Source organism: Gallinula chloropus (genome assembly GCF_964237585.1).
Source record: "Gallinula chloropus genome assembly, chromosome: 9".
NCBI classification, from domain to species: domain Eukaryota; kingdom Metazoa; phylum Chordata; class Aves; order Gruiformes; family Rallidae; genus Gallinula; species Gallinula chloropus.
In genome coordinates, this window is record NC_140094.1 from 1,719,512 (window position 1) to 1,735,547 (window position 16,036).

The following is a 16,036-nucleotide window of genomic DNA, read 5'->3' on the forward strand; positions in this document are numbered from 1 at the left end:
GCACAGAAGAAAATGAGCCAGGTCTCTCCGTGCTGTCAACAGGGTCGCGGTGGGAAGAAGGGTAACACAAGGCACTGCTTCTCCTCATGTGATTCGTGATGCTTGTCTGCAGTGGTGGACCCCAGATTAATTAATGTAGCTGAGTCTAGGGGCTCCTCTGGAACTTCAGCATTTTGTGCAACTTCTCAATGGAGGTGCTTGCAGAAGAGCTGTAAAATGACGATGCTTCTGTCTGAAAACACTCTGCTCAGGACCTGAGTTGAGGCTGCAGAAATACCCTGGTTGTAGGGCAGCTTGTTTACTTGCTCCTTGCACCTACGTCACATCACATCACATCATGCTGGTGAATTTGGGGCTATGAAGGGATTTGAGGAGCTGCTGGTGTGCATCTCCTCCTCCACACAGAAATGCTGAGCATGCAGGCTAATAAGGAGATCACTGTGAACAGCCTAATCTCTATGCTGCACTTGTTAGATGCTTTGGCAGTGAAATGTTCTTTTGAGGAGGGCAGAGCAGCAGCATTAGTGGTTCTCAGTGTGTACTTAGTGTCTCAGAACCTTTTGTAGAGGCTAGAGTGTGCTGCAGTTTCTCTTCTGGCTAGTGACTCCCTTTCTCAGCCAGGCTTGGCCAGTGCCTCACATAGACTGTTTCAGAGTGAGCGCTGGCTGGTTCACTTCCCTGACCATTGATGGGAGGAGGCTGGACTCTGAGCCCACCATATCTCCCACAGCCTCCCTTATGCAAAACAGGATTAAGTGCTGTTACCCAGGTTTGGAGTGCCAAGACAGAGCTTGGCAGTTGCCCCAGGCCAAGTGAGGTGTTGGGCTCGAGGGGTTTGGCAAAACCACACACAGGAACAGTTCTGAAAAATGCAGCGGTGTTCTGCAGCACTGGAATGTTGGGCACAGACTCGGGGTTGGCTGGGATTTGAGATATCTGTATTTGCAATGAAGAGGAGATACACATACTCATCAGAGCCCCTTTTTTTCTGCAAAGTTCTTGGCATGGTCACCCCTCCCACGTAGGCCTGACGAGCTTTCTGTCATCAGCGCTGTTCTTTAGCGGGTGCAGTAGCACTCTGATCATCTTCGCAAGGCGCAGCTGCAGTTAGACTCCTCACGACTGTTGTATCTGTCAAAATCTGACCTTGATGTTGCTCTTGGCAGAAAACAGCCCTACCAGTTATGCTTTTACATTAGTTTAATTTCAATCATTAGTTGGCTGATTGATTTGATTTGATTCTTTTGTGTGTGTGTCTTCTGAAAGCCGGGTGAAAAATTAGGAGAGATGCCATTGGATTTTTTAATGGGAATTCACCATTGGTTCATTCTGTGTTCGTTCTTTATTCCTCTTTCCTAGCTACTGACGCTACTTACAGCTGTTGTGCTTAATAGAGGAGGAGCACAAAGAGATTTTTCCTCCTATCTCCTGTGACTTTCTGGGATGTTATAATAAGAGCCCTGTACTCCAGAGGGGGAGAGTAAGAGCCTCTGCTCTTGATTGATGAAGTGTCGGGATCTTTAGGCATCGAGAGGGGGCGACACCTCGTTTCTTTTCTTATAAATTAATAAGCAGTGGTGTGTCAAAGATGGCAAGAACAGAGTCTTCCCCCATTCCAAGCGAGGGGGCCCCGTAGTGGATCTTATCTAGGCTTGGGTCAGGGGGTTGTCGGGAGTTGGAAAGCAAAATCTCATCAGTCTAATTAAGAACTTTTAGGAAGGTGGAAAGGCTGATGAACATTTGAGCTTGGAACTTGTTTGTGGAAGATTCACTGAGTCAATATAGTGGTTCAAAAGCAGTAACTGCATTTGTAATACAGAAGTGTAGCTATTTCTAGATCCTCATTATTACTCATATGCATAGTGCTTAAATAAGAGAAAAAATGATCCCCTAAATAGATAAAGGACTGTGTGTTTATCGAAAATTACAGTAACATGCATCATCTTTCCCCCTCCCCCCCAATCTATTTTACTAGACTATTTTGAGGATTGTGGTCCTTGGCATATGGGATTACATTGAAAACAAAATAGAGGTAAGCACTCTTACTGTTTGTACTCTCTCCCAGCCAGGCACAGTAGGAAGATTAAGAGCTGCTTTGGGTGGCTCTGGTACAGATCTAATGTAATAGGGTATCTCTTAACTCCAGTGAATATGCACATTCTGCTCATTACATGCACATATATACACAGCTGTATGATGCAGACGCCTTTTCTGTGAGAAATTCAGGAGGGTGAAATGCATGAGTAATATGTGGAAATACTTCGTTAAGGGAGAGGGATTGTGGGGTTTTGGCTTTTTGTGTCTGTTTGTTTTGTTGTTAGAGCTGTACAAGTCTAACTGTAGATACTGCTGCTCTGAGCTAATGAGCGATGGGAGTAAAATCATCTTGTGACTTGTACAGCCCCATTCCCCTCATCAAGCTGAAATTAGAACTGGTTGAAAAATTCTGCATAGTTTTCTGATAGAAAATACCGGTTTGGCAAAATCCCCAATTTTATTGTGAAGTTATTTTTTGATTAAAACGGATTGTGATAAACATTCTAATTTGAACCTCAAATCACAAATGAGGTAGAATGTGCATACTGTTGTTGAGACAGATAAGGAAACGCATGTGTTACAAGTAGCATATAATCCTGATCTAAGCAGAAGGCTGGAAATGAGCAAAACTAAAAGCAAGCTTGTGTAGATCCAGGCTGGAGGTTGGTGTCCCTGCCTGTGGCAGGGGGGTTGGAGCTCTATGATCCTTGGGGTCCCTTCCAACCCACGCCATTCTATGATTCTATGATTCTTTTTCTTGATACTGTGTGATAAACAAGTGCTGCACAGGATGCTCTGGAAGAAAATCTGGGTTTACTTGCAGTTTAAGTGACTCGAGAGGCTTGTGCATTTTTGTAAGATTGTTGTAAAGCTTTTAACTTGTTGCTAAAATCGAACTGAAGCTTTATTATTGATTCAGGGATTCTTACTATTGAGGCTAAATGCAGCAGTTTCTGATGATTTATTTTGGCATGGAGTCATGCTACCCATCAGATGGTGGCAGTGTGAAGTGTTTTGCTGAATTGTTACGCACAATTCTGAATGTGCTGCTTATCAAGTCTCAGTCCTACCCCCTTATGCAAACCACTGGTCAGTGGTTGTTGGCAGCTGGTGAAGGTCTCAGTAGGGAAGAGAACGTGGTATTCTGTTCTGCCCTGCTAGGTGAGTGTAGACACAACACTATTGCCACTGTGCCCTGCAGTGTATTTACTCATGCATTTCTGCCTAACGCTTTGCACAGGGGCCTTTTCTGATCCAAGCCTAATGCAACTCATGTCCTGAAATTCATTCTGAATCGCTTCAGTTGTCAAAATCCTTGAAAACCTAGCTGCCCAATAAAGGTGGGAGCAGCGGGTCTTTCTGTCCTGACGCACATTCCCACACGTTGTATAGTCAGGACATGGCCCAGAGCCATCAAGACTCTTTGCTCCATCATTTTCTTCTTGTCTTCTTGATCTCTTCATTGAGACAGTAAGATATATGGGCAGGGACTATATGTTTTTTTTGGGTGACATTATGCCAAGTAACAGGTAATAAATACCAGTGGTAATAAAACTCTTTGGCTGTAACAGCATTTAGGTGATCACTTCTACTGGGGGATTTTGGCCAGTATTCCCAAATACCTTTCTCTCTCCCTGCCCTCCCATTGCAGTTTTATCTCTCCTCACCTCATAAAATGCACTGAGGAATTCTTGACGTGCTACTTAAAAAGGATGCAGTCATTCTGGGGCTTGGCCACTTCTCTTATCCCTTTCAAATATGTACTGTAATTGCATTTCTTTTGAGCAAAGTGGGACCCCTTCAAGACCCCAAAGCAGGAAAGGCAGGATTATGATTTTTTAGGAAGGGTTTGAAAAACCTGATTTCTCTCTAGGTGTTTGATGGTGCTGTCATAATCTTGTCCTTGGCACCAATGGTGGCCTCAACAGTGGCTAATGGCCCCAGCAGCCCATGGGATGCTATCAGCCTCATTATCACACTACGAATATGGAGAGTGAAGAGGATCATCGATGGTGAGTGGTGATTTCAGTTTGTGACTCTGAGTTACCTGGCAGGCTGGAAAAAAGGAGTGGTTTAAAATATTAAAAGATTGATTGCTACTACTGTTTCTGTTGCTCTCCTTCCTCTTACGTGGTAGTATCACTGAACAGAAGAGACTTAGGACTCCCATGGAGGAGAGTAGGTCTCCAGTTCAAGGCTGTGTCTCCTGCTCCCTATGAGCTTTTAGAATTGATCGGTTTGGTTTTCTGTCAGGCACTTTCACATCCCCTCTCCTGTAAAGTAAATGCCCTGGCCTGCTTCCCTTTTTTTTTCCCAACAGATGTTCCCAATTCCGCAGAATAATTGCTTCCAATCTGCTCTTCTGATACTTGCTGCACCCTCCCCGTGCCCGTATGGCTAGCTCTGTTATGGGGCTTTCTTCTCCAAGTCCTTGTCTGTAATACAATTTTTATGTTAGCTTGGAAGAGCATTTCCTTGGAGTCTGGGGGTTCCATGCTGAAGGTGCTGTCTGTAGCGCTGTTGCGCTGGACAGCACGATAACACAGTGGGCATTGGTAGGACTGTTTTGCAGAGACCTCTGTGGGGAAGTACCAGGGGAGATGATAAAGCCCCAGCATAGTGCAGAGCCAGTGACTGCACCTGGAAGCAAGACTTTAGGGGAGGCTACTTTGTGGGCAGTGCTTTCAGGCATTTCAGGTTACAGGGAAAAGAGGTGGAAAAGGAATCGATGAAGGGTCGCTTTGTTTGTGTGTGGAAGATCAGTCAAGTTCTTATTTTGGGTTTAGATGCCCAGGAAACTGTTCAGAGTTGAGGAAAGTTCGTAGCCTTCTGACTGAAGGGTTCAAGAAACGTTTGGGATCTTGTCTAGCTTCAGAAAACATCAGGAATTGCAGTACACATCAAACAGCTTTGCTGGACAGTCTAAACCTGCCATAGTTACAACAGGAGCAACATTTCCAGAGGCATTCAAAGACCTATTGAAAACTGGGCTGTAGCTTGAAAAGCAAGAGAAGACAAATGCCTTTCTGTTTTTTAAAAAATCCTTCTTAGTCTGCTATTTCCATTAAGGACTTACTTCTTACCACAAAGTCTAGGAATTAAATGCTGGGGGCTCTGGAATAATTCTTTTCCCAAGGGAGCCATGCTGCTCAGGTTTAGAGGGATTGGGCTTAGTTCTAAGCAGAAAATTCTCCTAGCTAGCAATTCAGGACATCTCTGGTAAATGCTGGAAGAGATCTGTATTACTGCAGCAGAAGCTAGGAGGAGTGTGCAGGGTGCATTTCAGCTCAGACAGGCAAATGGAGATGTCACCAAACAAGTTCTAGACCCTGCTGATGACCTGCATTTCACGTGTTAGAAAGTCTTGCCCAGAAGAAATGCTCCAGTGCTGTTGCTGTAGGAAATACTCTGTTTCTGCAGACGCAGAGTTGCATTCTTTGGCCTTTGAAGGTCTGTAAAGGTTTTCCCTCTGATAAAAAAAAAACAACAAAACAAATCACAGCTGGGTTACTCTAAGTGCTTATTTGTGTTTTCCAGCCTATGTCCTTCCAGTGAAAGTGGAGATGGAGATGATGATTCAGCAATATGAGAAGGCAAAGGTTATTCAAGATGAGCAGCTGGAAAGACTAACCCAGATCTGCCAAGAACAAGGGGTAAAGTTCAGTTATGTCTTTATTTACGCTGATCTTGTCATAGCAAATCAAACATTTAATGTATTTTGCTGTGCTCTAAGGTTTGTGAAGTATCACCAGGACTTCTGTTGTCAGGTGAGGGGTCGTGGTGTTAAGGGAGTAGCTGCAGCCGAGATGTTGTCAGCATATCTGTCAAACAGCACTCGTCTCCCTCTGCTGCTGCACTTGTTCTTTAAGCTGTGCAAAACAAAGGTGAGGAATAGAAAAGGAATGCTTGTGGAATGTCACTGTTGAACGAGTACAGGTGGCTTGATGAAACACTGAGAACATGCAGAAGCTATTGCTGCTGTTGGAAACTGTGGCTACGTTAAGGCTGTGTTCTGAGGAGGAGTATGTGCAGTTAAGGCTAATGAATCTCCCTGCTTTAAATGCAGGAGGCAGCTTCACTGTAGGTCAGTCGGAGACTCTTTTGGCAGACTCAGAATGTTGCAATAGAAGCTTCTAGTTGCTGGAAGCAAGTCAAGATTTAAGACTCTTTCCAGGCCCCTAAATGTTCAGTGACTCAGTCTTGAGGTAAGGGAAGGTGAAGCTTAAAATATCTCAAATGAATATATTTACATTAAAGAGCTGTAAAACCACTGTTTGGGCAGTGAGCCAGCAGGTTTTTGCACTTTGTCTTATGCAAATGAGTTCTTGAATAACCTGCTTTAAAGTAGAAACCAGGGATGTATGTTGAGGCCCAGGCTAAGTGAGGTCTTCAGGCAGCCACAACAGAATGATACCCAAGTGACAGACTTGCTGTTTCAGTTGTAAGGGTAACTGTGAGGTGTCCAAACAAATCCTGAAGACTTCTAGCTTCAACTCCCTCTACCCCCCTGTGGTAGGTGTTTTTCACATATAAAATAAGGAGATTTGTGCATCAGAACAGCCCAGACATCCGAAAGTTGAAGGACTTGAGCAGACAGGTGGAGTCACAGAACAGGACTGCCCAAAAGGTGCATAATCTGAAGCAGGGATTTAGGTGCCCATCTTGTACTAAGCAACCTAAAGTCCCCAAATGCTTTCTAAATTTAGTTTCAGGTCTCAACCTAGGATTCTGTGGAGAACTTTTGGTGCTGTTTGGTTGCCTTGTCTGTGTGATGAATTTGGAAGGCCAGGTCACAGCATGTGGTATTTCATGACACTGTTCTTGACAATCTCTGGGGTTAACCATAACAACTTTCTAAACCTTGGGCTTGACTTGTGACAGAAATTAGTTACTTCCAACTATGTAAGTATCTTCAGTGGCAAAACTGCAGTCCTTATTGCCACAGCTTTGCACAACGATACTAAATGATACGTCTCTGTTGTGGTTGTGAAATGAACAGGGAAATGGTATATATGCTGTTTCACAGGGGAGAGATTACCCTGTGACTGAATGCATGAGGCAAAACCAGCCCTTTCTTGGGTCCTGCTGTAGTATTCTGTCAAACTGTGCTGTTAGGCTGTAGTTCTGGACAGTCATAAATTTGGAAACGTTCATGTTTAGGAAATGTTCTTGTGCAGCCAGATAACACTCGCAGTCTCTAAATTTTTGGTGGTGTTATCTCCTACTCTTTGAGGAAAGGTGGGCTTGTTATCCCAAGGGGGTTCAGCAGCAGCCTTTGCCACTGTCCTTTCTGATCTATGAACTCCTTAACGTGCACCTGGCTGGCAGATCAGGGTAGCCCTGATCTGAGCTCTGATGGTTCCATGTAACTGTATGTCAAGCACGAAGAAATACCACATTGATAGATGAGTAAATCTGTGAAAGCAGAGCAGGTTCTCTCCCAGCTTTCAAGTGTGATCAGCTATGGAAAAATACGGACTATAGAAAATGACAGCATGCTAATCCCTCTTCTTTTACTGTCCTGACTTCCTGCCAAACAAGTGTCTCAGCTGTATAATTTGAGGTAAATCTACTAATTTGCTGCAGTTAGCAACATAAGATATTGACAGAAGGACCGCGTCCTTCCTTCATAAATTAATAGCTTCATAATTCAGTCAAGAACAACTTGTCAGCATTATATTATTCACATTACCATTGTGTACAGTATCTGGTAGGAAAAGTGTCTCCTAATGGCATTTGATGTCTAAAATTCTGCCAGATTTTGGCTTTTTCAATTGATGATCTTCCCCGAAATTTTGTAAAGGCTTGCTCATTCCTGGGGTTTTAAGTGTGTGTGGCTGTCTTTCTGAGTGTCTGGCTGCTCTCAAATCTAGAGTGCTGGCAGTGAGGGGGCTTCCAGTTCACCTTGTCCATGTGGCATCACCCCTGGCATGGGCAGGTGAGATAGCTGGGAGCTGCCCATAGGGTAGCCTTCCTTTTTGAATTCTGTTTCTGTTACTGGTTGTGGGGTTTTTTGGCCAGAGATCTGGTATCACAACTGCGTAGGGTACCTTTCCATCCCTGGATGACATTGGACATGTACTTTTGCAAACATGAGAACTCTTTCCAGATGTTCAGTTTTGGCTAGGCATCCATCTGAAAACCAGAAGATATTTTATGGACTATAGCTGCACGGACCAATGCTTTGTTCTCTGTAGTATCCCACTGAAACTGTTTGAATATTTTGCTGGTTTATTTGTTCTCTGTTGTCCAAGAAAGACATCACAGAAAGGGAGTGGGGCATGAGGACAGTCAAGGCAGAAAATACTGAAAGGGCTGAGAATGCTGCACAGACTGCACAAAAGATGGGAAACTATCACAGTACCAGGGATTCCTAAAAATGGGTAAAGGTAAAAGGTACAAAAGTCTCCCTGCAATTACTACCAAAAACATGAAGCAAGCATTGTTTTATCAGAGTAACTTAACTTGCAAAACAATGATCCAAAGTTTCATAAACAGTTCAAATTCCAGTCAGGGAAGATTGTGTTTTTCCTCTCAAATAACCTGAAAAGGAATTTCCATTTCTAATAATAGGTCTACTTACACCATCTCTTCTGCTTAGCTTTCACAAGAGTCATTTGACCAAGTACAGTCCAGCCAGAACCATGTATTCAGCCATATCACAAGAGTTCCTCCTCTGTCAGCTCCTATAGAATTGGGTTTTTCATCATCCTCAAAGCTTCAACAACTATGGAAGCTATAATTTCTTTTTTATCTTGAAATATAATTTGTACAACAGCTGCTAGTTTAATGACAGGGCTATTTAGCTGGTAAAATTACCTATCGGAGAAATAACTTATGTTATCCTTTTGCAATATTTTTAATTTATTTCTAGCTAGCAGTCATTTTCTTGGTGAATGGAAGGCAGCCAAGGTCATCCTGTGTTTCATTCTGCCCATAAATCATTAGTTTGCAACTGTCTCCAGATTTTTATTGTTACCAACAATGGCTAAGCTAATGGAAATAAACATTGGATTGTATCCCAGTGGCAGATGAGTTTTAGGGCAGGGCATTCTGTACAGACAGCACTAATAGAATTGAGCAAAGTTATGGCTCCGGCATTAGACAGGAGTAAGCTTCTGGCTAAAATGTTCATTGATCCCCCTGAAACTATGTCAATCACACTTTGTTGCTAGATCATTAAGGGGTAGTACCCCATGATTCACTGCAAAGTCCCTTTCTGAGTCTTACATGCCTGTTGTAAAGTATCAGATAGGATGGGTGGCATGTTTTATAATACCAGGCATGCAAACTGAGATGTTACCTAAAGCTTTGGGTAGGGTTCTGTCATGTCACCCACTTAGACGTGATGGCCTAATACATTCCGCTAGTGAGAGGTACACAGGTGGCTCCCCTTGGTCTTTCTGCTTAGTTTCCTGCCAAAATATTACTGAGTTTCTGCTACAAGAGGACGTGTAACAAATTTTGAAAGCACTAAGTATGTTTAGATTTGCCATCAGTGAACTGTGACTTCACGCCTGAAGTGCAGTTATTCTTACACGAGGTGGCCCGTACCTCCTGTTTCCTTGGCCATAAATATAATATCACATTAGCCACACATATTACATCTCTATTGCTGCTTTCAACTCCCTCTCAGAAGGCAGTAGCCAGGCTCCTCTCAGAGGTGCACAGTGACAGCACACAAGCTCACAACGTGCAAAATTCCCATTAAATATAAGAACAAACGTTTTCACTAGGAGAACAGTCAAGCACCAGAGCAGATTGCCAGTGAGGTTGTGATACATATATACAACCCTGGAGATACTCAGGCCTTGACAGGATGGGCTCTTAGCAACCTGAGCTGAATGGACTTGCTTTAAGTGGGGTGTTGGACTAGCAACACCTCACAGCTCCATGGCAGCCTCAATGGTGCTGTGATGCTGTGGTTTTGAAATGTATTTTTTCCATTATGAAGTGTTAGGAACTTACTGGTAAAGGGACCCAGCAGAAGCTACTGAAGTATACGTAATTGAAGATAGTGAGTATTACAGGTGTCCTGGTACACAGTGTCAGTAGCAGTCTCATGTGCACCAGTGCTCAGATTGAGTCATTTTGAGGAGATTATTTATCTCAGTCTCCTGGATCACAATGAGTTATCTTCCCCACAGCAGCATTATTTTCCTGGCTGGCTGCAGGATTAACAAAGTTCTTAACGCAGAGCTGATACCTATGAGTAAGTCTTCATTTAAACAAATCACAGCAGCTGGATAAGTTGGTTTTTTTTTTTCTTTTTCCCCTCATGACAGGCATAATATGCATCCATCCTTATGGGCTGAAGGAGCAAGGGGCTACTGAAAGTGTGACAAAAGGTGTTCTCCATACTGCTGTCCTGCAGTGCTCTGTATCAGGGAGGCCCAGGTTCAGAGAGCTACATCATCTCCTACTGTGAATAGAAATTTCTTGTGTTTAACTTGGCCCAGAGTTTTTACTTTAAAAGACTGTTTTATTTTATATGTTCTAAAGATATATTTCACCTGCCCTGGACTGCATGACATACAGTCAGAGCAATCTCATTAGCTCTTTTACACATTAGAACAGCCCGAGGTCAGTGTTTGATATAATGTTCGATAGATCTAAGCACCCACAACATAATGTGATTGTGCAGTCTCCTGCTGAATTACACATGTAAGGAACACCCACTTCTCTTAGGCTTCACCTTTGGTTTTTAGTGGGTTGCTTTTAGTAGCCAAAACTGTATTGCAGCTTCTACGGTATCTTGGGATAATTTTGAAGTAAGAATTGGAACCAGTGAGTATTGAACAGATCTCCTGAGTAGGAGCATTCCTTTTGTCAGCAAAAATCTGGTTTCTTGTTTAACTTTTCCTAGCTATTATATTGAACGTCCTTTCATTTTCTTACATCAGTCCTTATGACAAAGGAGGATTTTCCATCCCACCCAGTCCATTTTGAACATGCTGTGGACTTGGAGAGTTTGGGTTTGTATTTGGAAGCAGTACATAGAGTTGGGTTTTGGCGCTCTCCTACATTCTGAGTCTCCAACAGAGTTAGTGGCATCTCTGTGGGACATGTTGTATGGGTCCCTTTGCAGCAGTGACAGTGGATGTGGGAGTGAGACAAATGCCATTGTTACAAGGAATACCCTCTTCTCAGTCAATAGAAGAATGACAGTTGCACACAACAGTGTTTGATTCCAGCTTTCCACTGTGATGGTGACTACATATGAGTCAGGGGAAACGTGAATGGGCCCTGGAAGCTGACCATCTGAGGTAATGGGAAAGTGTCAACCAGCTGCAGGCTCCGTGAGCAACCTCAGTTTCTGCTGTTACCTTTCTGAGCATCTGTGCGTGCTGTTACTTGCCTTGCACATGATGGTGAAGTGCAGAGCACTGTTCTGCTTTCCCATTCCTAGGAATTCAACCCTTGACAGTCTCATGTCCGGTTCTGGGTTTTAGACCAGCTGGAGTGGCTCAGTGGAACGTGCAGACAAGCGCGTGGGTAGTGTTTGCAGCCAGCGATACAAGAGGGCTCACGAATCGCTTAGAACGCTGTGAGCCCTGCGTGAGTGTCTCATCCTCAGGCAGCGGGAGAGGGAAGTGCTGCATGAGGCAAGACACCGGGTCTAGGTTTCAGTTCTTGCTGGAATTCCTGTTCCTGCGGGCTCCTTCACCAGCAGCAGGTGCTTCCTCTGCAAAAACATGTATTTCTGCCTTGTGGACGTGAGATGGCAGCAAAGCCCCTTCTTGCTTTGGGTTTCCCAGCAGTAGTAACTGTTCACCTGAATAAGTGTGGCAGTCATTTCCCCCCTGGATTCCTGTTTCTCATGCTGTGTGTGTGGTCGGGATTCAGCCAACGTAGGAAGTAAAGAACTGTTTGGACAAAGTGTGGTTGTCCAGCGTGGCGATCCCAGCGACGGTTGCCGGCTGCTGCTTGGCCCGGTGTGCCAGGCTGAGTAGTTGATAGCCCCATGCCAGAGCCATATTAACCACTAACATTATAAACTTATCTGTTAAAAACTGGGTGGCAACTGGGCAGGGACATTTTAAAGACTGACAGTGATCTGTGGATGTTGGGAAACACTCGCTGTATTGATTGTTACGTGTCAGAGGGCATCGGGAAGTCCGGTCTCTGCCCCATCTTTGCCGTAGGCTCACTGTGGTGGGACAGATGACCTGAAGCGCTTCCTTCTCCACCTTGGAAAAAGGCAGCGATTCCCTTCAGGCTTTTGATCTTACAACCGATCTGTGTAAATGCTTGTGCTGGTTGTGCTGCAAAAATAAGGTGGTTGAGCTGACTCTTAGGTAGTTTTGTTTCTTTATGTTATAAAATACCTGACTTGTTTCTCATTTCCCTGAAAAAAAGAAATCCTATCCTGCCTACAGGCCAGAATTGGGCATTTTAATGGCAATTTTTCTGACACACAGGAATATTTTTGAAGGATGAAGTGTGAGACATAGAAAACCAGTAATGATGCCTAATTCTTACTGCCTTCTAATTTGAAATAGGCAAGGAGATATGCTTAGGCAGTATTTTGTTTTTAGACTTCCAGATTTCGTTTTTGCCTCTCACATTTGGGTGCATTTCTTCCTTCAAACCAGGAGACTGTCTAAAAGAGCGTCTTTCTCCCTTTAAATGGGAAGTGTAAGGTTGTTTGGGGTTTCTTTTTCAGGGATAGAACCTGAAATTCTCTGTGCAGTAAAGTTGAACTCCAGACAGTCCTTTCACGGCTGAATGATGTGTTCATGCAGGCACCTCTGGTATGGCACAGGCACCTTAAACCTCAGGAAGCTTTGGGCTGCTGGGAGAAGTATTGGTACTCCCAGCTTGCTGCTGCTTCCTCGTTGATAGGCTAACACAAAAATCACCATCTGGGGTCGGCCATGGAGGTTTCATTGAAGGCTCAAGGAGTAGGGCTGTGTACTGATATTTGCTGATACCACCGGGCTCTAGCTGCCACTGCCAAAGGACCTTCAGGCTTCTCCTGTAGCCTGTTGTCTGCAGCTCCCAGTTGTCTGTCCAGTGAGTTCATGACAGTATTTTTTAGATCCCTGTATTAGGTGGCTTGAATGGTATCCGGAAAGCTTGAAGTACCCTTTTTCTCTCTAGATTTGAGTCCTGCTGTGGGCCTTGCAAGTTAGTCCAAGTCTCCTTTCCTTATGCTCTGCAAAGCAGATAGTCTCCAGATGTGGTGAACTGGAAACCCTTTTTCTTTCCTTTTTTTTTTTCCTCTTTCTAAAATCTGCAGAAACTCTGTCTTGTTTCCCCTCCGGTCGCTTCCCCAGCTTGGAGGAACTGCTGGTGCTCGGCAGCGGGCCTGGCGTTTGTGCCGTGTCTGATGTGGACCGTGGTGGAGCAAACTGGGCCTGCTGACAGATTCCAAATCTGACAGCAACGGATTTGAGTCAGCGTCTGAGAGGCGAAAGCCAGCACCAGATTCATTTAGCCTACATGCTGTTACACACCAGTGTTCAAGCACTGAGGTGCTAATTCCACCCCTGTTGTAAATGCGGAGTGACAGGCGCAGTGCGGCTCGCCGCGGCATCACGCTTTCTGATGGCTTTTCGGGCCTTCAACTATGCAAGGCCCAGCAGTGCTAAATTTTAAATGCTGCAGCCTGTTATTCACCTTGTTTGCTTTCCCCTCTCTGCCGCTCTGTAATTAGTCGTTACGTAGTTGCTGCTGTACTAGTGATCTTGAAAAGAGTTTGAAAAAGAGAAACTCTCTGCTGTGCAGTCCTGTAGCTGTGCGGGGCGGCAGAGGGGAAGGATGGTGGGATCTTGTGATGCCTCTTTACGGTGTAAAGGGTGTCTGCAGCCTCTCTAGAAAAATTATTTGCCTTCTTATGTTGTAGAAGACTTGTGGCTGTCACACGTGAGAGAAATGGGCTGTGTCCATGAATCACATTGTACCTAGTAGCTTCTGTCATGCTGTCGGTGCCTGCTTTGGAATGCCAGTCAGGAAGCACATTACCCTCCTGACCGCAGAAAGTCACTGACTGCTGTCGCTCGTGTATTTGAAAGGATTGGCCAGAAAAGTGGCAACCTTCTCCAGGGTTTTCTGCACACTGTTGAGTATGGAAGATTTCGAGCTGGAAGAGGGCTGCGGTGTCCCACTTGCCCAGTTAGTGGGGGAGGACCATTCAGGGTACTGCTTAGAGAGCTTCCCCCACAGAAACCCTCAGTACAAAGTCTCGTACAATAGAGATGTCTGTCTTGAACCTAAATCCCTAGATGCCTGTTAAGAGTGGTCTTCTATAAAGATGTCATTTGATTTGGCAGTTAGATCTGGTACTCACTGTCCAAGCTCCTATCTTCAGGATGCATGTACAAAATAGAAGACCAGCATGAGGCAGTCATTGCTTTTAGATTATGTGAACAATAGTCCAGCTCACACGGGCTCTTGGAGAGCATCAGCAGCTTGGACTTGCATCCTGCTTCAACCACATGTTATTTACTGTCACCAGTTTGTAGTGGTTTAGTGATAAAATGAGCAATAGGTCCCAACTGAAGAATACAGACTTCTGGCTCCGCTCATATGATGTCTGTGTGTGGTGTTGTTTTCTCCTCTAGTTTGAAATCAGGCAGCTGAGGGCCCACCTTGCTCAGCAGGATTTGGATCTGGCTGCAGAGAGAGAGGCCGCGCTGCAGGTCCCACATGTACTGAACAAACAGAGCAGCAACAGGTACAAGGTGGTGGCAACTGAAGATTCGGACGATGAAGCCACTGAGAACATCACTGAACTGCGACCTCCACGAGGTGAGTGCTGCCTGTGCGCTGCTGCTGCCCCCTGGCACAGCTGGTCCCTTACACGGAGTAACTGAGCCCTTACACTGAATACTTTGACTCTGCCAGTGAAGGGATTGCTCTCTCCCTGGAGACTGCGTTTTCCTGGTTCTGCAGAGGCTACTCCAAAGTGGCAGGGACTGTTGTATTTGCAAACAGATTCTGAACAGAGGCAATCAAATGACTCGGGAAGAAAACAGACTATGATGTACCTTCCCAGTGTCATCATGGTTATATCCATCAAACACTAAAGGAGCAGCAGCCAAGTCAGAATTGGCAAAAGTTTGATCGCCCAGAGGGGGAAAAGCAGGGAAATTAAGAACAGCGTTGAAGAACCAGGTGTGGCCTTTGACCGCTTGCATTTCGGTGGTTTCAGGGGGACCTGTGCATCAGCTGTGAAACTTGCCTTATCCAGGGGCTGTGCCCTCACCAGGTTATGTAAAACTGCCAGTGCTTGGACAGGGCCAAGGAAAAGGAGCTCCTGCTTGGATGCTGAAATGGCCGTGGTGAAGAGTAGCCCTGTGGGTGGTCTGTGAGTTGTCTGTTGGGCAGGTGTGTGGGTCAGGGGAGTACCAACAGCTATATTTACCTGGACCCATTTTTATCATGCAAGTGCTAAACCAAAAGTATTTCTGGTAAAGACGTAGTTGGTTTTTTTCCCTGTGATCTCCCAGCCCTTACATTAGCGTGCAGAATGTGTCCTGATGTCAGTAACATTTAACATAATATGCCAGAGGAGACAACACTTTCTACCTTAGTGATATACTAGTTTTCCTTGGACATCTTAGCTTGATTATTTTAGTAGATGAGCAGCACATGAATATATCTGAATTTTAGAGCTTTGCATGGTATCTCTATTCTGCTCTTAGAATTCAAGGCACAGAAGAACTTTTAATCAAAAGGTTTAGGAGGAAAAGCTCACCAGACATTTTCAACTGATAAACCTTTCCATTCTCTGCACAGCAGTGAAAGTGTGTAGAAATGGGTTTTGTTTTTTCCTCTTTAATAATAGCTAAGCGCTAACCGCGGTTCAGCCATTAATTATTCCTGATTTGAAATTGTATTTAAAAGCAGACAGTTGAGCAGACTGCCCCCTAAAATGCATTTCCCCCTTTTTTGTAGTAGTGCAGAGGTTTCCCCAGTGGATATATTATAATTTATGCATGTGTTCCTTGAGGGTTACAGTTGGAACTGGAGAGCGTTGTGCATGTTGTAAGGA

At 44.5% G+C, this 16,036-nt stretch overlaps 1 protein-coding gene across 1 annotated transcript in view; it reads left to right on the forward strand.

Annotated features, from left to right (window-relative positions):
- The window catches only part of TMEM266 (transmembrane protein 266), a 54,642-nt gene that overhangs the window by 25,685 nt on the left and 12,921 nt on the right, over nucleotides 1–16,036 (forward strand). Inside the window, exons 6-9 of the mRNA XM_084268214.1 lie at nucleotides 1,976–2,032; nucleotides 3,911–4,049; nucleotides 5,575–5,690; nucleotides 14,604–14,790. Of these exons, the coding sequence (XP_084124340.1) occupies nucleotides 1,976–2,032; nucleotides 3,911–4,049; nucleotides 5,575–5,690; nucleotides 14,604–14,790 (499 nt within the window). The remainder of the gene's footprint in view (nucleotides 1–1,975; nucleotides 2,033–3,910; nucleotides 4,050–5,574; nucleotides 5,691–14,603; nucleotides 14,791–16,036) is intronic.